This window comes from Pogona vitticeps, chromosome 2 (genome assembly GCF_051106095.1).
Source record: "Pogona vitticeps strain Pit_001003342236 chromosome 2, PviZW2.1, whole genome shotgun sequence".
Lineage (NCBI taxonomy): Eukaryota > Metazoa > Chordata > Lepidosauria > Squamata > Agamidae > Pogona > Pogona vitticeps.
In genome coordinates, this window is record NC_135784.1 from 47,997,972 (window position 1) to 48,025,208 (window position 27,237).

Genomic DNA, 27,237 nt, shown 5'->3' on the forward strand with positions numbered 1-27,237 from the left:
TTGATGATGATGATGATGATGATGATGATGATGATGATGATGATGATTAACTCAAAACTAAAAACTTGACAAGATTCCATGAATGATGAATAAAGAGGAAATTGCCACGGTACAGGCCCTTCTTACTGCAGAACCCTTTATGTCTATTCTGGAGGACGGTCCACTAGATTCAGTGTTACATATTTCTAGGTAATAGCTTAGAGCAGCACAGTCTTAGAGTCGTATAGAAGTACTGGGCAACTCATCATTCCTGGACTAGATATTATGCCTAAAAAATATGCAGTGTGCTATATCCCAAATAAAAGAGACCACGAAACAGGATTATGTTCTCCTCACAAAGACTACAATACCCAGAGTCTCTGGCCAGCATGGAGTGCAACACCTAGTTGGGGGCAGGGGGAATGCAATACTTTGTTGTTGTTGTTTAGTCGTTTAGTCGTGTCCGACTCTTCGTGACCCCATGGACCAGAGCACGCCAGGCCCTCCTGTCCTCGCCTCCCGGAGCTGGGCCAAATTCATGTTGGTCACTTCGATGACACTGTCCAACCATCTCATCCTCGGTCGTCCCCTTCTCTTGCCGTCACACTTTCCTAACATCAGGGTCTTTTCCAGGGAGTCTTCTCTTCTCATGAGATAGCCAAAGTATTGGAGCCTCAGTTTCAGGATCTGTCCTTCCAGTGAACACTCAGGGTTGATTTCCTTCAAAATGGATAGTTTTTTTCTCCTTGCAGTCCAGGGGACTCTCAAGAGTCTCCTCCAGCACCACAGTTCAAAAGCATCAATTCTTTGGCGGTCAGCTTTCTTTATGGTCCAGCTCTCACTTCCGTACATCACTACAGGAAAAAACCATAGCTTTGACTATGCGGACTTTGTTGGCAAGGTGATGTCTCTGCTTTTTAAGATACTGTCGAGGTTTGTCGTCACTTTCCTCCCAAGAAGAAGGCGTCTTTTAATTTCATGGCTGCTGTCACCATCTGCAGTTATCATGGAGCCCAAGAAAGTACAATACATTGTTGTTCCTTAACATTTGCCAATCAACACTTGAAAATCAACACATGTCAAATGTTAATCAATACTTGTCAATCATATTTTTCAGCCCAGCTGACACCCCAAATAATTTGGGATTTTTTAAAAACCATTCATGACTGCCTCAAACAACCCTCCCCAATCTGGCACTTTCCAGATGTTAAGAACTTCAGCTGGCTTGCAGAAGTGGTTGCCCATCATATGCAGAGGGTGCCATGTTGAAAAAGGCTGGATGAGAGGTCTTCAAGGCTCTCCTATTTGAATGATCGCACATGTTAAAAATACTGCATTTGTCCTGAACTCAAAGGAGGCATATGCAAATACAGAACAGAAACAGATTAGCAGATGCTGAAACCTAAAAGACCAACAGGAGCATGGTTTCCGGAGGCACAGGACTCAATATGTTTACGGCTAGGGTACAAAAACCATCAGCATCATCATTACAGTTTATCTTGTACCATGGCACCAGAATGACCTGTTCATTCTGAATGTCATAATGAGGCACAGCAGCACTACATCTGTGATTGCCGTTGCTGCTAGATGGGACATGATAAAATGGTTCAAGTTCATTGCGTTTGTGATGAGCTACGGTTGGGGCACTATACAGCCAAGCCATGAATTAAATATATGATAAAACCTATGGCAGTATGTTTGTTTTTTAATTACTTAAATAACATAATAATCTTGATGGAATTGGTTTTGTAGAGAAGCACCGCAAGTGTAGATGAAAGCTATACGCTTCTTGGGCTATATGCTTCTCAGCCCAAAGATGTCTGGCTATAACTCCTCAACATTATTAGGAATGTCTTATGTTGGCAGCAAGATTAGACTGGATGACCTTTGAGATTCCTTCCAACTCTACTATGTCATGATTCAATAACTCTACCTTTCTGGCCAGCAAACAGGCAGTTTAACAACTAATGGAGCAAGAGGCTAAACACTTCTAAACACAACTACAGGTTGCCAATCTCTGGATCTGATCAGAGCTATGAACATTTGATGAGGAAAGCTTATGAAGTGCTAGTAGGATTAAGGTATTTTAAACATCTTAATCTGGTCTGCAGCATAGTACTGTATTGATTAGTCTTTCTGTCTGTCTGGTCTATCTGTCTTTTTCTCCTTCCTTCCTTCCTTCCTTCCTTCCTTCCTTCCTTCCTTCCTTCCTTCCTTCCTTCCTTCCTTCCTTCCTTCCTTCCTTCCTTTCTAAAAGAGTGCACAGTTTATCTTCCTTTCATTTTATGTGTATGGATGCTTTTGTTTCATTGCAGGTGATTAATCTGTACAATCCCATGAACAACACACACAGACACACACACAAATGATGATTGTATCTGAAGAAGAATTTTCCAAATTACAGTGGTGCCCCATATAGCGACGTTAATCCGTTCCAGGATTAACGTCGCTATACGGAAACATCGTAAAGCGAAATAAAAAAGCCCATTGAAACGCATTAAAACCCAGTTAAATGCGTTCCAATGGACTAAAAACTGGCAGGGACAGGGTGGGTGGGGGATCCCGAAGGCTTCCAGGCAAAAGCCTGGAAGCCTTCATGACCCCTCCACCCTGTCCCCGCCGCCCCGCGCTGCCTTCCCTAGCTGAGATCGGACTCCCAGGAGCCCGATCCAGGCTGGGGAAAGCGGCTGGGGTGGCTGCCAGCGAAGGGGACAGGGTGGGTGGGGGGACCCCTCCACCCTGTCCCCGCCGCCCCGCGCTGCCGAGCCCAGGATGCCTGACAGGCATCGGGTCTCCCCACCTTCCCCCCGCGGCTTGGATCCGGCTTGGATCCGACCCGCGGGGGCTACCCCGGGCATGGCTGGACTCTTGGGAGTCCAGCCATGGCAGGGCTAGCCCCCGCGGGTCCGATCCAAGCTGCGGGGTGAGGGTGGGAGAGCGGGGGGATCCGGATGCCTTTCAGGCATCCCAGGCTCGGATCCCACCCGCCGCTGGTTACCCAAGGCTGGGTAACCGGCGGCAGGTGGGATCCGAGCCCAGGATGCCTGACAGGCATCCGATCCCCCCACCTTCCCCCCGTGGCTTGGATCGGACCCGCGGGGGCTAGCCCTGCCATGGCTGGACTCCCAAGACCCTTTGGAGGCTCCCGCCGCTCAGCTGGGGGAAAATGGTGCCTATGGGGAAAACATCGCAAAGCGATTTTTCCCCATAGGCACCTTCGTTATACGATCGGAAAAGCGACGGCATTTTTGCCATCGCTATGTGAATTCGTCGTTAAATGGGGCACTCGTTATACGAGGCACCACTGTAGTTATATTTTGGTAGCGCGGCTGTACAATGACTATTTTGACACTGACAAGAGCAACTGCAACTCACTGCAAAATATGTGAAACACGAGCCACTGTCATTACAACAACCTGAGCATGTTTTGGCAAAGTGCCATACATGGGAATCCTGAATAAGACTATTTTGCTTCAAGCATGACACCTAGGCAGAATATTTCAGGCTCCACAGAAGCCCTGAGTCCAGCGTGTATGCCCACCAGTTGCTTCGATCCCTTGCCCTTTCCAGCACATAACTGTGTTGACATCGTTGTCTGATTAAATAATCCAGGGATCAACATTCTGGAAGCAAGCCATTCCCTTCTTCCCGCTGCCTCCCCCACAAATGCTACAGAACTGAAACATTCTGTAGGATGTAGGACAAGTCCTGTGCAATTCTCTCCCCCCCCCCTTTACAGTCCTCTTGTTTACAAAGAGGTAGATTTTTGGATCGTACTTCTAGTTGAAAACTTGGAAAGTTGCCCAAAAAGGCTGTCAAAGACGTGTAATTGATTGAGCGCTACACCACCGTTTTGTGGTGACATGACACCTTTTGGCTTTCTCCAGATTACATGCTGTCTTTTCCTGAAAACAGAAGAACAGCCTTTTTGTGGACAAGCTGAAAACTAACAGTCATGTTAGCCAGCTGTGTCCATAAATCTGATGAAAATATTGCTGTACACATTACATACTACAGGCACTATCATAGTTTTGTGGGTTTTTTGTTTTTGTTTAATTGCAACTGAGACATCCAGCAGAGTAACCTAATAATGCCACAGCAGAGTTACAAAGACCAAACCGTTGATTCAGACATTACATACTCCAGCGGTGAGGTCACTCCATGTCTGAGACACTCATGAAAACATACTGTGAGTTACATACCACTTGCCTTGCTTGTAACTGTGAATTCCAAAATCGGACTTCCAAAAAAAAATTGTCAAGGACTCAGTACACAAAAAGCCCTAAGAAGCTGCATGCCTCTCTCACATTTTTAGAGGCATTCACACACACCGACGGGGTTCAGAAAGAGATACCCTGGCAGGAAATGTAATGCCTGATTCCCAAGGGAAGGAAAACTGCCAGCCCAATATGAATCCTCTGTATCTACAGTACTGACATGGCCCCTTACATGTCAAATACAGTTCTATGTCCAGCAAACAAGGCTTATTTTAACTGGCATATATTTGAAATGGTTACTGCAAGTTCCTGGGCTGGAGAATGTTGTACAACAGGACAGAGGAGGTGCTGATGCATCAGCAAGGAAAGGAAATGGACAGTCTTTCAGTGCTGCTGGTGGCGCTGGCCTCAGATCTCAGCACTAAAACAAGGGCAGGACTGATGCTCTCAAACTGGCATCAGCATCCAAGCACCAAATTCGATTTGTCTGGATCATGAAACGAGACCCATTTTGAGACCGATTCAGGAAGCAGTAGGAGGAAAGGATACACAGTTCCATTTGAAGAGGCATTAGCAGAAGTGATGTTACAGGTCAGCTTCACAGACAGAATGGGATGAATGCCAGCAAAGTGGACAAAGAGCAGGAAGTGTATACGTTGTGCAATGGAATCTCACAGATTAGCAGGTTAAGAAAATCCATGCAAAGCTCTGGAGACACAAAACAGCCCTTTAAAGCTGGACCCTATCCATTAAAATATGGGGTCTGAACAATCTCATCCAACTTCTCGAAAGTATCAGCCCAGCCATTGCAGACGCTGGCAAGAAGATTATTTTGAGGGGGAGATAGTTGGGTCAGCCCACATTAATTATGGATCATCACCACAATCACCTGTCCCTCCATAGTCCAAAAATTGTCTTGCCAAAGAATTAGCAATCAGGAAGTGGATTTGGCCCTAACGCTTTCAGGCACTTCCCTAGAGGGAAGGTAAGCCATAATGAATTAATTATGTGCAATCAAGTCAATTCTAACTTACAGCAGCCTTCCCAGGGTTTCCCATGTATTAAATACTCAGAATTTAACACCAGTTCCTTCTTCTGGTGCTGCTCAGGGATTGTACATCCGGCTCAAGGCTGCACAAAAAACAGCCCATGTAACCTTACCAACCACACATACGCTCTGGGTAACCTCGTCTGCCACCCATCCAAAAAGCACAGCAGGGATCTGAACTGCTAAACTCTGGCCCCACAGCCAAGTACTCCAACTCACTGAGTTATACCAGCTCTCCTGAAGTAAGCTGTTCAGCATATGTTGAACCTGTATTTAGCCTATTTTACAGAGCGGAGACGCTGGGAGGTAACACTGTGGCCATACATTTCCTTTCATCGTCAGAAAATGACTCATCACATGTTACTATTTTTGTGAATTTCTCGACCCCTGGCCACAATTTAAAATTGGTGGCAACCAATATGTAGAGGAGCAACCTGGATTGGAGTGAAAGGACACAAATACACTGCTTGCTTGTGAGGAGTCCATCTTGTGAGCTTTCCACACAAATGAAGTTAATGAACACTTCTGGCCACAGAAAGGTCTCCTCCTAATTCTCACAACTCTTCCTGCCCCAAGTACTAGAAATTACTTTTGAATTGGAAGGAGGGCCACAGAATACTTATACAGTTCCAAGTGGAACATTCCTACTGGGTCTTTGAAGCATGCAAGTAATGTCGCCATGTCCCTCTTGGCTTGCCCAAACAATGACTTCTGGTACTTGGCTGAGGTGTAACTGATGTCATCCACTCAGGGTAATTATATGAGACCAGTGTAAGACCCGAAGAAGCGTGCCATTCAGAACCGCTTGCTGGACAGCAGTGATGCATAAGGGTTTTGCTGCCTGACTGAAGGTATCCAGCTGTATGTACATATACTTTGTGCATAAGGAACTAACCATGTGGCGCACTGGCAGACAGGGCAAATGAAAACCAAAAATGCACTTCCGTTCCCATGCATCAATTGTTCTAGAGTGCACAGAGCTTCTTTCTTCAAGCCAATGGTCAAAGCTACATTATTTGTATTGGAGCTTCATGGTGCAGTGATTAAACTGCAGTACTGCAAACAAAACTCTGCTCACAACCCAGGTTCAATCCAAGTAGCCAGCTCAAGGTTCACTTAGCCTTCCATCCTCCCAAGGTTCGTCAGTAAGCTCCCAAGCTTACTGGGGAGGCAATGTATAGCTTGCATCGTTAGATTATAAACCACCCAGTGAGTGCTTTAAGCACTTTGGGGCGCAGGACACTGCTTTTATTTTATTTTATTGGAAGGCAACAGATTTAAGTTGGATAGCACAATACACTTTCACTGGGAACTTGAAAAAGCTACTTTTTAGGTTGCTACTCCCCCAATCTCCTAACGAGCATCACTGTGGTGGTGGTGCGATTCTAGCAACTGTAATCCCAAATAATACCTTTCCTAAACTGTGCATCCACTCATGTCCAGAGCTACAAGATTTACATAGAAGGTGCACAATCTCCTTCCCTCCTGGAACCCCCCCCCCAGCAAAAAAAATCCAGCTTCCATAGTACATGCATGTTCTGTAACACATGATCCCAGTAACCTCTTTCCATGCAAAGCTACATACTACAGAATTAATGCAAAGTGATTGAATAGCCACATTTTGCAAGTGCTGGAGAAAATCTTTAGATGTGTGTATATGAAGATAAATCCTCTGGCTCAGCAGAAAAGATAAACAGAAGAAAGATCCTACTTAGTGAAAGCTAATTCCTTCTGCCCAGCATCTCAATTTCCAGATGGGCTGTCACATGCAAGATGGAGCAACTTTGTTTACTGATCCACAGAAACAAATACTGGACTTAAATGACAAGAAAGAAGGCTTTAGCTAAACATTAGGAGGGATGAAAATGCTGTTGGACCATTGAAGCAGCGTGAGGTCCCTCGAATGGAGGCCGGATGGCCATCTCTCAGGGGTGGTTCTGCTGTGGGATTCCTGCATTGGCAGGGGTCAGATTAAATCCCCCATTCTCAATGTGACACATTTGAAAGGGGTTACAGACTGGAAATAATTCTTCGCACACCACCTTATAAGGTTCTTTACATGACTTACACAGCCTTGATTCAGTCTATATTTCTTTCATATTGTGCTCATGGCCACGGGCAAAAAAGAAAAAAGAGGCTGTGAATGGCTCGACTAGATTACAACAATGATAATCTTAGAACTGCAGACCTGGAAGGAACCTTATGGACCATCGAGTCCAGCCCCTTTCAAGGAGGCACTGTGGGGAATCGAACTTCCAACTTCTGCCTCTGCAGCCAGATACCTAAACCACTGAGCTATCCTTGGAGTCCTTCCAACTACAGTGGACCCTCGACTTAAAGACGGCTCGACTTACAGACTTTTCGAGTTACAGACTTCTCTGGCTGCAAAATTTAGATTCGACTTGCAGCCGGAGAATCGACTTACAGACCAGAAAAAAAACAAAATGGAACAAAAATAGAATAAAAACGGCCGGTTACGGGATTAATCAGTTTTCAATGCATTGTAGGTCAATGGAGATTCGACCTACAGACTTTTCGACTTACAGCCACCGTTCCAATACGGATTAATTCCTTAAGTAGAGGGTCCACTGTACACAGCTCTACATTTCATCTGAGTCCACAAAATCCTGTGTGGGGTGTATCAAAAGTGCCCTTTTATGAATGGAGATCAGTTGTAGAACTGAGAAAGGAACTGTGACCCTGGCTCCCTCATCCCTACCCACTTATTGCTGCCATCATAACCTTATAAGAATGGTTCTAAGAAAACCAGTAAGTTTCTAAGTAGAAGAACACAGCAATATATTTAAGATAAGGTTCAGTAGTTTCCAACCTTGGGTCCCCAGATGTTCTTGGACTACAACTCCCAGTAATCCTCACCAGCACAGCTAGTGGTGGAGGCTTCTGGAAGGTTTCATCTAAGAACATTTGGGGGGCCCAAGCCTGGGAACCAGTGAGATCATCAAGAAACCAAAATCGTCAACAAACAACCATATTAATAGAAACCAAATAAAATCAAAAGGATTGTGAAACCTTGGAAATGTTTGGTTTTATACCTGCTTCTTAAAATAAAAATGCTGGAGCAAATAGCAGGACTACTTCTTTGAAAACAATCACACAACGATGACTCTCAAGGGCTGACCTCTACCTGATTGCGCAAGTCAATATGATACATTTTTCCGTGTGACCAAACCATGCAAGCTACAGTACTCTTGAACGCTCACAAGCATCACAGTTCCAACTGTCTATTCACCAAATTTCTAAGGGCGAGGCAGGGGAGAAATGGAAATGCTGATGTGTACCCTTCCACCTTCAACATCACTGGGGTTGGGGTGCAGGACCTTCATGTAGTTCAAAATAACTCTAATGCCCCCAAGGACGTAACTACAAAGCATAAAGTTGATTAACATGTACACATATACAGAACAGATTACTTTATTAAGTACATGTACAGCATGCCCTGGCACCCTCTAGCCAAGGGAGGTGGCCATCAGTTTGGGGGCCACCTCACTGCCAACAACAGGGGCCCCCATGAGTCCAAGACCCACCTTTCTCAGGCTTCTTCTTGAAGATGAATAGCAGCACAGTATTTACTGAATATTTATTTACTGCAGATTGATTGATTGATTGATTGATTGATTGATCGATATAATTATTTTATTCATTTATTTATTGGAATATTGATTTATTGATAAATTATGTTTATAACCCAAACCGTGCTATTAAAACCCATGCAATCAAAATGAGATGCGTACATATAAGGCAATAAAGAAGCCCATGAGATTTTACCTAAAAGACCACTGGGAGGGTCAGCTTTGTCATGGCTATAAGAAGAATTTGGTGGTTGTTTTTAATTAAGACAGTGCCAAGAGCATGGGAACTTGGTACACATCCCTCTGTCATTTTGACTCAACTCTTCCCCCCCACTCCTCTCATTGTAAACCTCCTTTCCAAGGCAGGTCCTCTTTCTCCTTAAGTTAGTAGTGAGCAGCTTGGCTGTAAATATTTGCCCTTCATGCTGAGCCTTCCAGCTGGCTGGGGCTGCAGCTGACAGACATGTCTGTAAGCAAAGAGAGGAGGAGGAGAAGGAGATGTGGAGGAAAAGAAAATAGCTTTCTAAAAAAAAGGGGGGGCAGGATTTGTCCACTCCCAAACCGTTCTAAGAGGGAAAAGAGCAGGAAAGAAACTCCTGTCGCCTCCGTGGCAACTTTTGCCTTGTTCTGTCTGCCTTTCCCACTTTTCGCCACAGGATGCCAAAAGTCTGGTCCTTGGGAGTGGGCTCCCCCCTCCCCGCTCCAAAAGGAATACTTCCTCTCACCAAAACATCTGTGCCAAACCTCGGGCTCCACCTAAAAGCGCAGGCATGACACCATCGGTGAAACCCAAACTCGAGAGACATTTTGATCTGCAAGAACCGAATGCAAAAGAGGCGCAGGAGAGGGGGGGGGGAACACGCAGTGCAAACGCGTGTTTATGGGGGGGGGGAAGGCGGGGGGGCAGGGAATCCAACAGAGCTCTAGCCCAGTAAAGGTGGCCACATCTCGCACGAGAAAGGTGACATCCTATACAGATCAATCCCAGAGGAGCTGGGATCCTACAGAAAGCTACACAGGGGCAGAGAAGCGCATCCACCCCCAAAGCCCGAAGAGGCCCTCAGATTCCCAAAGCAGGGACGCTGGGGCGTGGAGCTTCCTGGTGGCAATTTGCTTTCGCGGTAAGACGCAGGGAGCGCGTCCCTCTGCGGAAGCCGGCGCCGCCAGCGATCGGCGTCGTCTTCCCGACGCCACCAGACTCTTGGTCCGCGCTGCCAGCCCGCTTGAAGGAGATGTGCAGTGGGGGGGGGGGTGAAGGAGGAAGAGAGGGAGAAAGGGGAAGCGGCGTCCCTGCCTGCCTCGCCTGCTCACAACCAGCGACTTCTCTCCCCCCCCCCCGCGCCCAGCCCTTCCCGCACCCTCCGGTTCACCTTGCCGGGCGAGGAGTCGGCCAGGCTGCGGCTGAGGGAGTCGAGGCGGGCGCTGTACTCGGTGAACTTCTTCTGGTAGCGGAGGGCGGTCATCTGGAGCTCGAGCTGGAGGGCCGAGAGCTGGGCGAGGAGCGACTTCTCGCGCTTGCCGGCCCGCAGCGCCTCCTTCTTGAGCTCCTTCTCGAGGCCGGCGAGCTGGGCTTGGAGGGCGCCGTTGTGCGCCTTGAGCGCCTGCAGGCAGCCGTGCGAGCCGGCCTGGTGCTCGCGGTGGGTGAGGACCAAGCCGCAGCCCCGCTCGCAGACGCCCACCGGCCGGGCCTCACACGCCTCGCGCATGTGGGCATCCACGTCGCGCAGGTTGAGCACCTCGGCGCAGCCCTTGTGGCGGCACCGGGCCGGCGAGTAGTCGCACATCTCGGCGTGCTCGGCCAGGTGCTGCAGCTGCACCACCCGCTCGCAGCCCCGCGCCCGGTTGGCGCACTTGATGTCCAGCTTGAGGATCAGGCTCTTCAAGGGCAGGACGTGGTTGAGCTCCTTGGCCGAGATCCGCTGGCACTTCACCGGGCAGCTGCCCTGCTGCACGACCCACGGCAGGACGCAGCCGGCGCAGAACACATGACCGCACGGGGTGGTGAGCGGGTCCTCCAGAACTTTGTTGCAGAGGTTGCACTTGAAGTCCGGGTCCACCTCGCCGCTGAAGCGGTCCAGCTCGAAGCCCATCGCGCCCTCGGCCTCTATACCCCGGCCCGCGGGCCGACCCCCGGCCGACAAACGGAGCACCCACCCACCCACCCACGCAGGCAGATCCCCCCCTTTTTTAAAAAAAAAAACCCTTTTTAAAACGGAGGTAGGGGGTTTGAGGTCTTTTAAAAACACCCCGACAGCCTAGACAGGCACACAAACACAGCCACCCCGAAACCACGCACACACACACACCCCAGAAGGGAAAAGGAGACAAGAGGACGCTGCGTAATAAAAGTTCTCGGAAGAGGAGCCCGGCCAGCAGCGATCCTCGGGAAAGGACGGTAAAGCCCCCGGCTCCTCTCCCGATGCCTTGCTAGGCAGGCACGGGGAAGAGCCCAGACTGGCTGGCTGCAGGCTGTCTCCTGACTGAAATAATTGCCTCCGACTTCCTTGCAAAACGCTGGGGAGGAATCCTCTACCACATTGATTCGAGTGAATGCGCAGGGTTTCCTTCTCTCTTCTCTTCCCCCCCCCCCGGCCCATGGCCGCCTCCCCTCCCCTCCCCTCACACGCAGCCCTGGTCCAAACCCTCCTACTCTCGCCTTTTTTGGCTGGATTTTGCCTTTTTGTAAATACGGAGAGAGAAAGGGAGAGGGAGAGAGATTTGGTGCTACGCCGCTGAGAAGACTGTTTATTCATGAGCATAATATTTCTTAAGGCTTCCTGTTGGAGATGTGGCGGGCTGGGTGGGTGGGTCGGCCGAAGGAAGAGTTGCAAAGGCTTGGGGAGAGTGCTGTGGCGGCTCCGTTGGTGGTTGCGGGGGCTGTGGAGTTCTGTTCTTGGGGCAGCTGCATCTGGCCTATATGAAGCTGCCCTGGGGTTTATGCAGCGATAGAAAAAGGTAGATCTTTATTAAAGTTTTTACTTGGAAGCTAAATCTGTGAAGTTTTTTTGAGCCAATTCAGTCCGTTTGACTAGGATTGCTCTTGTTCTTTTTTTTTTTCTATGATGCTCCAAGAAACCAGAAAGGTTTTCATAATGCAGTGATGTTCATCCCTCTCTCCTCTCTCCTCATAGATCGTGCTTTTCCCTTTTCTTTTTGCAGATATTAACGGTGAAGCACAACCAGTTCAATGTCCACTCACATGAGTTGCATCCTGTTCTGTCTGATCAGGTTTTTCTCTTGTTTTGTCCCATTCCGGATGATGCTGTGGTCGTCTTACTGGAGCTGAGAATATAGATCCTGCTGTTAAAGTGAGAGTGTTTATTTCTGGTGGAGATGATGGGTGGCGGTGGGCATCTGCAATACTTAAGGCAGAATCATATAGAAGCATTCTATGGAAACACTTAGTGTTACATGATATACATGGCTCTCTAAAGATGGCCTGTGAATGGTGGATGAGACACCCTCTGGTGTCGCCAGTGAGCTACCACAGACAGTGAAGTGTCCATCAGATGAAGCAATAGGCTTCTAGAACGGGGGGGGGGCAGGAGCAGTGATTTAGTGCTCTTGCATGAGGAGGTTCTGCAGAGCTGTGAGGTTTCTCCCCTGTGTACCACTTCATATAGCTGAGGGTGGTGAGACCGAGAGCAAGTCCTTCCCTGATGATCTTAAAACCCAGGCAGGCTCATAAAGGGACACGTGGTCTTTGAGACAGCTTAGACTCAAGCCATTTAGTGCTTTATAGATCAGAACCAACACTTTAAATTTTGCCTGGAAATGGACCAGCAGCTAGTGGAGCTGCTGTAAAGCAGGGGTGTGTGTGTGGCAGCTCATGACCAAAGTTGGGGGCGGAGACAAGATTTCATCGTGACGTGCACCCCTTTTTCAACCATGACCTACAGTACAGGGGAGTTCCTGTGCCTGCTGCCCACACGGTGTGTCTGCCAAAGTGCAGAAGCTCTCAGTGTATACAAACCTTGAAAACATGGTTGTTTAGACAGGCTTTCCCGGAGATTACACCATCATAGTGCAGAGGATGTTTCGGCACTTATATCACCTGTCCCACCATCTTTCCTTTTAAAATCAATTTTACTTATTTTAACGTTATATTTTGTGCGTGTGGATTGGGATGTTTATTTTTGAGGTTTTTTTGTAATTATTATGTCTATGTTTCTTAAAGTGTTGTTTGTTTTATCATGTTGTGAACTGCCCAGAGTGGCCTTAGTAGCCAGACGGGCAGTATAGAAGTTAAATAAATAAAGGTTCTTATTTCTGGTGGGGTCTATTTTATCTTTCACTTGAGCCATCCTTCTGTTTGCACTGATCAGCATTTTTTCTCTCTCATGAGAAGGATCCAGACAGCTCTTTGGATCACTCTAATTTCTCCTTTCAGATTTTGATGTCAACATCCCTGCCCCTCCCTGGTCCTTTCCCTGGTCATTCCATAGGTCATGATGACTTCCCCCCTTTTTTGCTACACAAAGTAAGAGACATAGCACTATAGCAATGCATCAATCTTGCATGGTATGCATATTATCCATGTTGCACTGAAAGACACTTCTAATGTATTCGAATCAGTTAGGGTAATATTTGTAAAAAGAAGATACAAACAGAGGATGGGGTTTCGCCATCCTCTCTTTTAATGTCACAACTCAGTGAAAATGTCACAAAATTGCAACCTCAGAGAACATTTTCCACAGGCCTGTTTGGGTGCAAATTAATTAACCTACAGAATAGGACAGTCAAAAGCATTCCTAATTGCACTAGCTAAACTGCAGCCGTGGCACTGGGCAAAAAAGGAGCAGGACAGCTTGTAGAAGGGATCACTCTTATTGAAAAGACATGCGTTTGCCAGAAGACAGAGCAAACCAAAGTGCACCAAAAGCAAGCCAAATAGCAGGCTGTATCCCCATCTTGTCTCCTTTTCATTCTCCCGATGGACAAAGGAAGTTTCCTTATACTGACCCTTTGTTCTTTCTGTGTCAGTATCACCCATACCAGCTGGCGGTGGCTTCCTAGGATTACAAGCTCCTCAAGGTTCCTGGTACTATCTGTTGGCAATGCCAACAAGTCCCAGGTCCTTCTGCATGCAACGCTTGTGCTCTCCTACTGAGCTGCAGCCCTTCCCCCTAACCCAGACCTCGGGAAATATAGGACATCTGGTTACCTATCCCCATACCCTCATGCTTCATATAGGGCGACAAAAGTGTCTTTGTTCCCCCTCTCCAACTCTTAAAGGACTAGTGGAGGTGGGGGAAAGGCAGCAGACTGGGGTCAAAGGACAACGTCTGCAGTGTTTTTTAAAAACAGTCCTTAGCAGACTCACGAAGCAGGTAATAAAAGGCTGGGCAGGAAGTTTTGCGAAGGGGATGCTGTCTGAGCTATAAACTTTACATCTCTTCTATACTACCTGGTGGTATTAGTAACAGGAATAATAATGTACATTGTTAATACTGTATAACTATCCATAGGAAAAGCATTGATAGGCATGGAAGGAGTGAAAAGACACAGAGATTGGCTGAAATGAGGGCATAGACCCAGGAACAATATTTTGAACAGGCTTGGCTTTAAAACCAGTACTGGAACTTTGCATGTTTGACAGCCAAGGGTGCCCACATACCAGAAATCTCTCTCGCACAGAGAAACAGACAGACACACACACACACACACAAAATTGTGAAAAAAACTATACCCTAAATTATAACAAAATACTTGTGCATTCCAACACCTTGTCTTTTTGGTTTTGAAGTTTTCAGATTACAAACACAGCTAGAAAGGCATGAGATCTGTACATTTCTTGTGATTTTTTGTGAAAACTCAACATTTCCACTGCTTTGATTATAGATCTCCTGCCCATACCCTATGCATGTCATTTAAAATGTAAAACTCTGAAAAACTGAAATCTCATAGTTCATATCCACACATAACAGAAAAGCCAGACACTGTGGTGCACATTTATACTGTGACTTGGGAGAATCCAGGCAAGAAACTCATCGCTGGGGAATTTATTCTCTTTTAGTCTTACTTCCCTGTTGTAAGAATGGAGTGAAGAGAAGAACAGGCATGTGCACCAACTTGAGCTCACAGAAGAAAAAGCAGGATTATAAAAAATTAAAAGTGCTTTAGAGCTTTTTTTGATCTGGTGCCATACACGAATTGAATTCAGCAACAGGGAAAGAAAAAAAAGTAGCAATTTAATATATGAATCCACATTATAAAGAATGTAGATTTTATACATTTTATAAGCTAATGTAAGGGGAAGAAACGATCAGTGCAGTGCAATCTTGTACATGTCTACTAAAAGCCATTGTATCAGTATCAGAGGCCTTGCTGTCTGGTCCCTCATTAAAAGATGGCAAATTTATGGGCAACAGGAATAGCATTTTGCTGGTTGTGGCCCTGCATTTACAGAATTCATTCCCTCATAGAAATTTTCCACTATTTATTCATTTTTTTAACAATACAGATATAAAGGCTTTTTATCGCCAGTCAGCAAAGGTACAAACTCAAGTGTTTTCAGAAATGAATGAAAGACAGATATGTGTGCATATGTTTTGTTTGTTTTCACTTGTAGATGCATTGATTTTTTAGAAAACGCAGAAACACTGGAGTATATCAGGCTTCAAAGCTGCTACCCTTTTGAGAAGATCAATTTGATTATGATAGATCAATAGTTTAGGGATCTGGGTCGGAAGATCAGTTCCCCATGTGCTTCCGGCAGGCACAACCACCCTGTGTGGCCTTGGGCAAAATGCACAATCCCAGGGCACCCTCCCCAAAAAATAACGGAATGGTAAATCACTTCTGAATCCTTGCTACCTAGAAAACCCTGAAAGGGGTCAACATGAGTGAGAACTGACTCAATGGCTTCTTCTTCTTCTTCTTCTTCTTCTTCTTCTTCTTCTTCTTCTTCTTCTTCTTCTTCTTCTTCTTCTTCTTCTTCCTTCCTTCCTTCCTTCCTTCCTTCCTTCCTTCCTTCCTTCCTTCTTCTTCTTCTTCTTCTTCTTCTTCTTCTTCTTCTTCTTCTTCTTCTTCTTCTTCTTCTTCTTCTTCTTCTTCTTCTTCTTCTTCTTCTACATTTACCTTCATTAATGCTATGGGCTATGCTTTGGGTGGCAAGGTGAGATATAAATGTGTTAAGAAGATATATAAAATACATAGGAATTCTGAGACGTGATCCAAGATACATGTATTTTGTATGCAATTGTCTGTAGCCAAGTATAAAATGTAAAACAATTCACCCTTTTCAATCATCAGTCAGGAAACGGGGGTCCCTCCTGTTTCAAATTATTTGCTCAATACTCAGTTTACCTCCACAGTGTACAAATATTATTATCCCCTGAAAAGATCCAGTTGGAATAATTGGGACCTCCAAGGAAACATGCTTGAGTTTGGAGAATTAACTCTTTGCAAACTGGACCAGTTCCATCACTTCTATACATTTTCCCCGCTGGATTCTAAGCTATCACAGAGAAGCAATGAAAAATTCAACTACATGCCTGTGTCTTTATATGGAAAATATGTTTTGTGTGTTGTGTGGTCTTTTGCTGTCCCATTACTGTCACTGAGAATTATGTATGTGTGTATTCAGGCCAGGGAGTCTAAGTTCTTGGAAAATCTGTTTCCATACATATATAATCTCCATGCATTCTGGAGGTATAATCAAGAGCTACTGAGAGACCACACTGGCAAAATATCCAAGATCTGAAAAAATATGCTTATTTTATTCCAGAGTAAGGAGTGTAAAATATTATGATGAACACACAGCTCAAAGGGTGATTACAGTATATTTCTCTTTTATACATGAGCCTTATTTTGAAGCTGGGTGGATCTGCACTTTTGTCTAAGAGCCAGGATGGTGTAAACCCAACCTATATCTAAGTGTGATGATGGCATTTTCTGTCCGTTGTCCCGAAGGGACAGATAAAAAAGATGGATTGCCAAAGTATTGCACCTCTGTCAGAATACAACACCGCCACCAAAATATTGCACCAGTGTCAACAGCCTTTGAGTAATGCTGAAGCTGGCAGGGAGGGGGAAGAGTGGCCTTGTAGGCCAGATGGGCAGGGTATAAATCAAATAAATAACAAATAAAATAAAATATTGAGGTAACAGCTTCAGCGATTCATTAGATTATAAAGGAAACCATAGGTAGAATGAATGCCATCTCAAGCAGCAAAGAAGTGACAGCAGGTTGCTGTGTACCAATCAGACTGCTCTGCATGCACTAAGTTAGCCCCTTCCATTCAGGCATGGTGAAGACTACTCTTCTATCACCACTGTTGAAGAATGATACAGCTGTTTGTCCACGGGGCTTCTGTATATGGAATGGAAGGCTGTGCCATCTTGTTCATTGTCTGTGGTTGCAAAATGGCTGCTCTGGAGACAGCACAGATACAACATTAAAGATGGTCAGTTGGTTACCTAAGACTAAAGAATGAACATATTTTTACACAAATAATTATAATTAAATGGCATCAAATGGATTCCAACTTATGGTGACACCTTCCAGATTTTTCCAGGTAAACAATACTCAGAAGTGAATCACCGTTCCCTTTTTTCGGTGGACACATACACTTAACTAATGGTATTCATGGTCACAAAATGTGCACAGCTGATGTCACTGCAGGTGGGACATCCCACAGCATATTTGTCTTGGTCAGTGATGCCAACTGGTCAGAACCATGCTTGGCCTTGTGTTTGGGTGTCCAGCATTTCATCAGTTAGTAGTAATACTGTAATAGGAAAGGAAATTCACAAACCCCAATGAAGTTCCAAAGCTATGACATGTCTTCTCTTCCCATAATTAAGATACAACTACCAGTAAATGCAGATTAGAAGAGGTGTTGAGTAGCAAGGGGAATATAACAAACATTTGCAATTTTTCTTGACCTTATGCCCTGAAATGTGAAAATGCACCAAAAAACAAACAAACAAACAAAAAACCCACACTTGGCAAACCCAAGCCAATTATGCTCTGCTTACCAAAACTGCCTAACGTGTTATGTGAAGGTAAAATGAGGATGTGGAGAATCGTTGGAATTGTAAACTAAAAAGGTAATTTTTCCAAGGTCTGGAGATAAAAGGTTGTTATCAGCACATGAGGAATAAAACTAAGGTTTGCACAAGTGCCAAAAAGAAAAAAAAGCTTAAGCCCAAAGCCAGCTGTTAAGACTGAGCATGCTAGAAAGTAATTTGCAGGGGGGATGAGGAGGGAAAATTAGAATAAACTTGCCTAGAAGAAGCCAAAGAAGAGGAGGCATGATCAATATGCTGTGAAACCAGTGAGAGGCACATGAGTTGGACAGACAAGGCAGAGCACAGAGATGAGGAGAAGCATGGAAGGTGGGCAGTTCTTCTTATATCTTCCTTTCTATTTTCACCTTTCCCCCCTTCCATTTCTTCTTCCTGTGTCCAAACTCTTGCCTTTTGCCCAGTTTTCTCACGCACACCCTGGAGCATTTTGTGGAAGGGTGAGGAGAGAGCTAATGTTCCAGAAGACAGAGAGCAGGAAAGTGTGGTGGGGTATCAGGTTTACCTTAGTTAAGGTTATTTTACACTGAAAAAAGGCTTGCTGCCTCTCATGGGTGGAAGGTTTGTAGCTTGTGGCAATGGCAAGAATCATGGCATGGTTCCTATAAGCATTCAGTCTCGGGAAACATCAGTAGGAGCCTATTCAGGTGTTACTTACCAAAGGTTCTTTTTTGCATATAGAGCCTATATGCAAGCAGGACATCTCTGCATAAATATCATATTCCATGTGGATAAAGCAACAACAGAGAAGGGAGGGTATGGGTGCTTCCATCTAAGTGAGGTAATTGTGTAATTAATGCCCGAATAGGGCTAGCACCTTTCACCAAACTAGAAATTCCAGATCCCATAAGATGGAACCATGACAGCTGTATATCAAATCACTATAATTTTATAATGTATATGTACCTAAGCTCCATAAATTTATAAAAAGTAATGGCCCTCACAACATCTTGTAGCTATGCATTCCACTGTGTGTATATACCCCCAGAAAAAGAGAATAGTGAACTACTCGGTGTTCTATGCCTTGAAAATTCTGGAGTCACCGTAAGTTGCAAACCACTTGACGCCATCAAATCACTTGACGCTACTTAATTATAATTATTTGTGGAGAAGGACTTTTGAAAATCTGTTGTGTATAAAAGAGAGGAAGAAATATTTCTCTCTATCCCTTTTCTGTACACCATACATTATTTTATAAATTAAGATGATGTTTCCCTTAGTCATCTAAAAAGCCACAGCCTCTTTCAATTTACCTCATCGGCAAAGCATTCTATCTCCACCTCCCTGTTGCCTGTTTCCACCATGTGTTTTTTTTCTAAATTGATTCTTTCTTTCTTTCTTTCTTTCTTTCTTTCTTTCTTTCTTTCTTTCTTTCTTTCTTTCTTTCTTTCATGTTGTGTTTTCCCAACTCTGACAGTGTCTTTTATGAATGCTGAACTATACACCAGGTTCCAAATATAGCTAAGCCCTAGATTTGTACAAAGGCAGCATGAGGATACTGGAAGTTTGATTTCAGTTCCTTTCCTAATAATCCTGAGCATGAAATTTGCCTTTCTCACAGCTGTCACACACAGACTTGAGACGGACTCCTCCCTGTGTCACCTTTAGAATACCCTTGAGGACAGAGGATGTGAACATTCTGTAGCCCTTCTTCTGCAGGCTTTTAATTTTTTTAATTTTTGCGGTCTTATTTCCATCCCTTCCAGAATCTGCGTGATGCAGCCCTCGCTCTTTTTTTGCCCGTGTCAAGTGCCACATTGTCAGTGATGGGAGAATTTTGCAAGCAGCAGCATGTGTGCATGTGCATTGTCTGCAAGAAAAAGTATCCTAGGTAATGTCACCACAGTGGGAGCCTCTACAGCATAGTTAGCATAATGATGAATCCAGCCTTGAAAGGCAGGCTCTTGACAACTTCTTTGAAAGCCTACATAAACACCAGAATGGAAAAAAATACGGATAATCCTTGCAACAACAACAACAAAAGTGTTTTCATAAGGAGTTTCTTTCCAGAACAGCTGATGCTGATGCTGCAAAATGTGCTGAGGAACTTGAATATTAGCTCAGCATGGGCCATGGCTTTTGTTTATGAACGGAGCAGACAAAATCTAATTTCTAAGCCACCCGTCTTCTTCTGCCATGCATTTAGCTTATGCCTTATTTTGAAAGTCTGATTTCTGACTTGTAGATGAGGGTCACTCATGTACGTATGTCTTGGGATAAGACAGGAGGGGAAGGGGGTGAAAAACTATGAAAAGACCTCTTCTCAGAGGGACCGTTGAGTCTTGGGTTTCCTAGAGGGTGGAGGCATTTTATCCTGCCTTTTAAAAGTTGTTTTCTCTTCAGATTGAGGTTTTGAGGCAGACAGAAGCCCTGCTTTTGCTTCTAATTGCCATCAGAGGTGGACTTCTGTTTTCAATAGGAGGGAGCGAGGGAAGGAGGAGTTGTATTCAATCAGTCTTCAGTCCCTCCTGACTGGAGGTAGCATTACTGGGGTGGAGTAATCCTTTAAACCGTTAGGGGTGTTTCACTCCAGGAGCTGATGCCCTGTCACAGGCTGGTGTGTGAGGTGCCTTGTCTGTACTACAGGGGTACAGGCCTGGTACAGCTCCAGCACAGAGATTTATTTGTTGTTGTTCTCCACAGTTTTCAACACTGAAGCTCTTTCATCTCTCTCTCTCTCTCTCTCTCTCTCACACACACACACACACACACACGCACACACACGCACACCGCACGCACGCACACACGCACACACGCACACACACACACACACACACACACACACACAGAGAGAGAGAGAGAGAGAGACACTTTCATTCTGTTACTGCTGCTACAAAACCAAAAACTGCCTATTTCAGCAACCTCCGTTGAGCAAATCCCATTCAGCCAGCCCGCTGGGTGTATCCACTTCTGGGCAAAAGCCCAGTTTTTCATATCCACCTAAACAATTCTCAGACAGTAGTATTGTTGCATCTTGGCAAAAAATGATCTTAGTGAGTTTTTCTTTCTCCTTTGCCTTATTTTTTTTTTAAAGTTTCTCGAAAGACACCAAGGAAAAGCATCACACAGCCATGGAAATAAATCCTTTATTATCATGTATTTGGAGTCCTCCTTCACTCTCCTGTACTCCCCCTTCCTTAAAGCCATCATGAGCCTCAACTTTTTCCCCATTAAATAGGTGGGAAGTATGATAAATTTGGTACAAAGAAACAAAGCCCACAGGAACTTTTTCCCCCACAAAGGGTAGAGGTCTGAAGGAGGGATATTGTGTTTAACATTTGTGGCACCTTCTCCTGTTAGGTGGGGAGCAGATATTGTTCAGTAACCAACACATGCATGTTCGTATGTGTTTAGTTATTTATTTATATGCTGCTTATCTCTGCCCCCGGGACCCAAGGCAGCTCACAAGAATTAAAACTATACAATAGCCAACAGTTTTAAAAATACCAAATAAATTACATTAAAAAGGTGGTGTACAGTAAGTCAGTGTTTTTGTCAAATTCTCTATGAAATTGGAATTTTAAAATAATATGGTAGTCCAGAACAGGGAATGAAGAGTTAAGCTAAATTCAGCTACACTCAAACAGTTATGCTTAGACACAATATTGAATTATTCATTTATCAGCTTAGCTCCAGCAGCATAAAGCCAATGTTCTCTCCCTCAGCTCAGTAGCTTACAATGTTTCCCAAAGATATTTAAGTTAGGGCTTTACTCAAGAGATGTTCTGGATACAGCATTTGTTCTGCCGTATGTACTGGGTTTTGCACTTGAGATTAAAATGACATTCCCCTTATCTCATTTTGCACCATTCCCCCCCCCTCAACTCCCCACAATTCTTTTGACATCCCCAAACCCTTGGTTTTTGTTTTGTTTTATGAGTGTGTGCTACTTTGTGCTGCCAGAGGAGGTGAAGATTAGCTGCATGGCTCCCTGACATTTTAGTGCTAATGCATCATGGGAACCGGGATGGAGCCCTCAATAAAGTAGATGGAAGACATTTGCTGCACAAGTACAATAGTAGCTCCTTGCAAAATCCTGGAGCAAAGGCACAGTCTGCAGAATGACCCAAGCCCACAATTGGGATGGTAGCAGTAACGCTGAAACCCTTCAGCACTAAAGAGTTAGCAGTTAAGATGTAAGTTTCAGTAAATCCTGTTACCTTCTGTTGCCAAAGACCAAGGAAGGGGGCGGGAGAGAGCAAATGGGGCATCTCAAAGACCCCTGAGTCTCTAGTGCAACCTTCCTTAAACTTGTGCCTTTTGGTGAAATAATGTGAGTTGTCTAAGGAGCAGAACCTTTGAAGGAAGGCTGTTTCAGACAGAAAGAGCCTTATAATGGAGTAGTTATTTATTTAATTTATACCCCGCCTATCTGGACTACCAGACCACTCTAGGCGGCATCAGTTTACTATAGTTTATATATTTTCACATGTTTATTGTTTTTATTCATACATTGGTTGGATTTCACACTAAGTGGAGAGAAGATCCCTGAAATATTCCAAATGAATAAATATTGTGGAGAAACCCAAGGATTACAGCTTTACATCACCTTTGGTCCTAACCGTGACTTATTCATTGACTTTATTGTCTTGCACTGAAATTAATACAATTTAAAGATGCTTAACTTTGGCTAGGCTACACCCAGAGTGTTAAAGTGAACTTTATTATGGACCTTCCTTTGCAACAGAAGGAAACAAAGAAAGAGACAGGGCAGACCTCGGCAGGCCAGTAGTGCCCCCCACCCATCTGTGTTTCCGTAACTGTTATCAAGGTGCTTTGCTTACATTGAAATTATGGCTCACAGTGCAAACATAGTGTGAACCTTAAAGGAGAAAAAACTGGATTAAAGGTAGGTTTTTATTTACTTCTGAAGGCTTTGAGTTCAGTGCATTTCCCTTTGAAGTCCCTGACATAATTCCCATTGCCATCAATAGGACAGGGTAGGCCTCTTTCTTGAAACTAAATCTTACTGAACAAAAATATCCCAGGAGAAAACAGCAATGTTCCCTTTACAGCATAAAAGAGCGTGGGGTGGAGAATCTCGAGAGGTTTTATTTGAATAAAATAAATTTAAACTGATGTTTTAGACAGAGGGGAAAACAGAAAGAAAACTTTCAAGCAAAGGTTTTATTGCTGGAGCACCCAGTCTCATTAGTGGAATTTTACAGACGGTCCAGACAACTGCTTTTTGCATTTGTGACCTGTCTGTGTTTCCCCAGCACTTTGAAGAAGAAAATATAGGCCAGGGATCAGAATCTCTGCTTCTCACTCTTGCCGAGAAAATGAAGGAGAAAAACAACTCATTTCTCCTTGCAGAATGTTCTCTCTGCACACCATGGAAAGTCCAGCCCCAGCATTAGGCAGAGAGAGACAACCAACTCAGGAGGCAACTAGGGAGCACTAGAAACCATCTCCTACCAGTTCCTCCTGAACTGCTGAGTTGTTTTCCGCTGTTTGAGGACATGGGCAGAGTTGAGTATGCCATGCAACGTATCCTGGAGTGTCATACTTTTCCTGCTGTCTTGGCCATGGTAGACAGCACTACAGTGGGGTCTTGACTTGAGAACTTAATCCGTATTGGAAGGCGGTTCTCAAGTCAAAAAGTCTGCAAGTCAAGTCTCCATTGACCTACAGTGCATTGAAAACCGATTAATCCCATAACAGTCCGTTTTTGTTCCATTTTGGTTTTTTTCTGGTGTGCAAGTCAAACCTAAATTTTGTGGCCAGAGAAGTCTGTAACTCAAAAAGTCTGTAAGTCAAGCTGTCTGTAAGTCAAGGGTCCACTGTATCCTGTTTTGAGCAGTGGTGTCCCTACCTTTTTTGAGGCCCTGAAGCTCGAACTGTTATGGGAGGCTCCTCGCAACCAGCAACGAGGTCTGGGAAACCACTGTGTTATCTTCTTCAATTTTTTAAAAATGTGGACTAAAATCATTTCTGGGGCCCCTCCAGAATTAGGGGCCCTAACGCTTAAGCTTCATTAGTTTCATATTTAGATCCACCCCTGATTGTAAGTGTTCAAAGCAGGTACCAATAACCAGTTCAGCTCCTATCTATATGTGGGCTAGTTTGGGATGTCAACACTTTAGCAGCAAAAATATTGAGCCAGCTCCAGAGGGAGGATGGAGTATACCGGTAAAAGAAGGTGTCCTGTGGGTCATGTACCTTTGCCATTGCCAGTCATCCACCCTTCCTTACATGATCTGAACGGCTGGATAGCTCAGTGGTCTAAGCCTCCGGCTGTGGAGCTGGGAGTTCAGTTCCCCACTGTGCTTCCTTGACAAGGGCTGCATTCAATGATCCATACGGTCCCTTCTTCTTTTATCTCAAGAAGGAGGGTAAAGAGTGAATGAGAGGCCTGGCTCCAGGGGAGTCAGGGAGAGGCTACTTTGGCCCAAGAATAAGGTGCACCAATTTCTGAGTGATGCTATTCAATAGAGACACTAAGCTTGAACAGTTGGGCATGCCTGATATTCAAGTACAGTAGCAGAATGTAATGAACACTATCGAACCCATGAATTATAAAAGACAAGTCCCACTTTTATTTGGCTGGCACCCTCGCTGGGTGTTTTTAAAAGCCAGTTAAAAACTTGGCTATTCAAGCAGGCCTTCCCTCCAGTCAACTAAGTCTCTCTTATTTTTCTTTTCTTATGTTATTCCATCCTGGTAATTCTTCCTTAAATTAATTGTTCTAACTGAAACTGTAATTGTAATTTTTATGATTATATATATATATATATATATATATATATATATATATATATATATATATATATATATATATATATATATATATATATATATATATATATATATATATAATCATAAAAATTACAATTACAGTTTCAGTTACACTGATCCATTTTCCTTTGTAAGCCGCCCCGAGTAGACATGGTCTAGAGGGGCGGGGTAAAAAAATCCAACAAACAAACAAACAAACAAACAAATAAATAAATAAATAAATAACTATAGGGATTGTGGGGAGATTTGGGATGGGTTTTTTTTCTCATCAACTCACCTTATCCACTGAATTCTTAAAGGGACTCCAGACAATGTTGTCACCCACTCAGGACTCTCCCTTTTTCTTCCACTGCTTCCTCCATAAAGTGTTTCAGGGGAAGAAAATCTGTTCTAAAGAAAATAGATGTGATATGCCTTCTAATTGCTAATCAAAAAAGCCCTCCATCTGGACACACCTTTGAACTTCCAGCTGCCACCAATTGTATCCTTATTGATAAGCTTAGGGCACCAAAAGATTCATTACCTCTGTTGCTCTCTTCTTATCAGTATTGCTTAGATATCTGTGTGGCTCTTTTTTCACATTATATGCTATTAGAAGTGGAGAAATTCTTCGTTCAAAGCGCTCTTCCCTCTCCTCACAAAGGGTAGCCTTATTGCTATACTTAGAATATTGTTTTTCCCTGCCAGGTAGCAATTGTCATAATACTGTAAATCTACAGTGCTAGAGGTATACAGTATCTAGTTTTAGGACTGTGATGCAAGAGATGATTTACAGAACTATTTCTTTAGGAGAAGCCTAGAAATTATGTCATATCTAAATCTTCAGAAACAGCTCAGTTGGGTGAGGTTTCAGCACATGAAGAAGAATATCAGCAGTTGTTGATCTGTGAATATCTGTAAGTGGAAGCCAGATGGCCCAATGGATAAAAATGTCAAAGATCAAATAAAGAGGAAGAGAGCTTAAGGCAAAAATTAAAGAATGACAACCATGTGAAAATCAAGATGGATGCATGGGCTTCATCCACTTGACCGCTGAACAAATGAGAGTAGAAGATCAGGCTGATGCGGATGCAGCTGTAACATTGCCATCAGATTTTCTTTTTATTATTATTATTTTTTCTTGCCTAAACTTGCAATCTCCAGAGTGTTGTGTGATGTTGTAATGATCTCTTGAAAGCAATTGTTATGCAGTTTTTCTTTGGATGTCAGAATCTATGGGTTGACTCTTGCCAAAACTAACTTCTGTCTTCTTCAAAGAAGCTGTAGTCTGGATATGTCCACTTTTAATTTTTTTCTCCAAAATTGTCTCTGTATTTATAAATTGAATGACAATTGGTTTCTTTCATTCTTAGACTGAGAAATAGTCATGGAAAAGCAACACAGAGAAGAGTAAGCTTTCTAAACAAGAGCCAGTGTAGTGTAGTTGACAGAGTGCTAAACTAAGACTCAGACACATGGGTTCAAATTCCCACTCAGCTACTGAAATTCACTGGGGTGGTGGTGGTAATAATTCTTTATATATCTTATATGGTCCAAAATTCATATTAGGGCCATTTAATAATCAGAATTCCTTCACGGATTGCTGCCTTGTCGTGGCGAAGGGGCTTGAGTAATTCAGAGAAGCTATGGGCTATGCCTTGCAGGGACACCCAAGACAGACAGGTCATAGTGGAGAGTTCCGCCTAAACACGATCCACCTGGAGCAGGAACTGGCAAGCCACTCCAGTATCTTTGCCAAGAAAACCCCATGATCAGAAACAAAAGGCTGAAAGATATGCCACAGGTTGGAGGACAAGTACAAGTAGCTCCAGGGCTAATTAAGTGGTTGGGCCAAAGCTGAAAGGACGCTCAGCTGTGGATGTGTGTTGAACTGAAAGGAAATTCCAATGCTACAAAGAAAAATACTGCATAGGAACCTGGAATGTAAAATCTATGAACCTTTTAAAGCTGGATGTGGTCAAACAGGAGATGGCAAGAATAAACATTTACATCCCGGGCATCAGTGAACTAAAATGGACGGGTATGGGTGAATTCAATTCAGGCAATTATCACATCTACTATTGTGGGCAAGAATCCCATAGAAGAAATGGAGTGGCCCTCATAGTCAACAAAAGAGTGGGAAAAGCTGTACTGGGATACAATCCCAAAAATGATAGAATGATTTCAATATGAATCCAAGGCAGACCTTTCAACATCACAGTAATCCAGGTTTATGCACCAACCACTGATTCTGAAGAGGCTGAAATTGACCAATTCTATGAAGACTTACAACACCTTCTAGAACTGACACCAAAGAAAGATGTTCTTCTCATTATGGGGGATTGGAATGCTAAAGTAGGGAGTCAAGAGATAAAAGGAACAACAGGTAAGTTTGGCCTTGGAATACAAAATGAAGCAGGGAAAAGGTTAATAGAGTTTTGTCAAGAGAACAAGCTGGTCATCACAAACACTCTTTTCCAAGCACACAAGAGGTGACTCTACACATGGACATCACCAAATGGGCAATACCGAAATCAGATTGATTATATTCTCTACAGCCAAAGATGGAGAAGCTCTATACAGTCAGCAAAAAGACCTGGGGCTGATTGTGGCTCTGATCATCAGCTTCTTATAGCAAAACTCAAGCTTAAATGGA

General features: G+C 44.1%; 1 protein-coding gene and 1 long non-coding RNA gene across 2 annotated transcripts in view; one reads left to right on the forward strand and one right to left on the reverse strand.

Annotated features, from left to right (window-relative positions):
* PDZRN3 (PDZ domain containing ring finger 3) overlaps positions 1-11,023 on the reverse strand; it is a 240,949-nt gene extending 229,926 nt beyond the window's left edge. The window contains exon 1 of the mRNA XM_020791070.3: positions 10,205-11,023. Coding sequence (XP_020646729.3) covers positions 10,205-10,924 — 720 coding nt within the window. The 5' untranslated portion in view covers positions 10,925-11,023. The remainder of the gene's footprint in view (positions 1-10,204) is intronic.
* Positions 11,024-11,651: 628 nt separating this feature from the next.
* Positions 11,652-12,750, forward strand: LOC144586658 (uncharacterized). Its single transcript, XR_013541595.1, has 2 exons — positions 11,652-11,789; positions 11,994-12,750. It is a non-coding gene; the product is annotated as an uncharacterized LOC144586658 (long non-coding RNA).
* Positions 12,751-27,237: the final 14,487 nt, after the last annotated feature.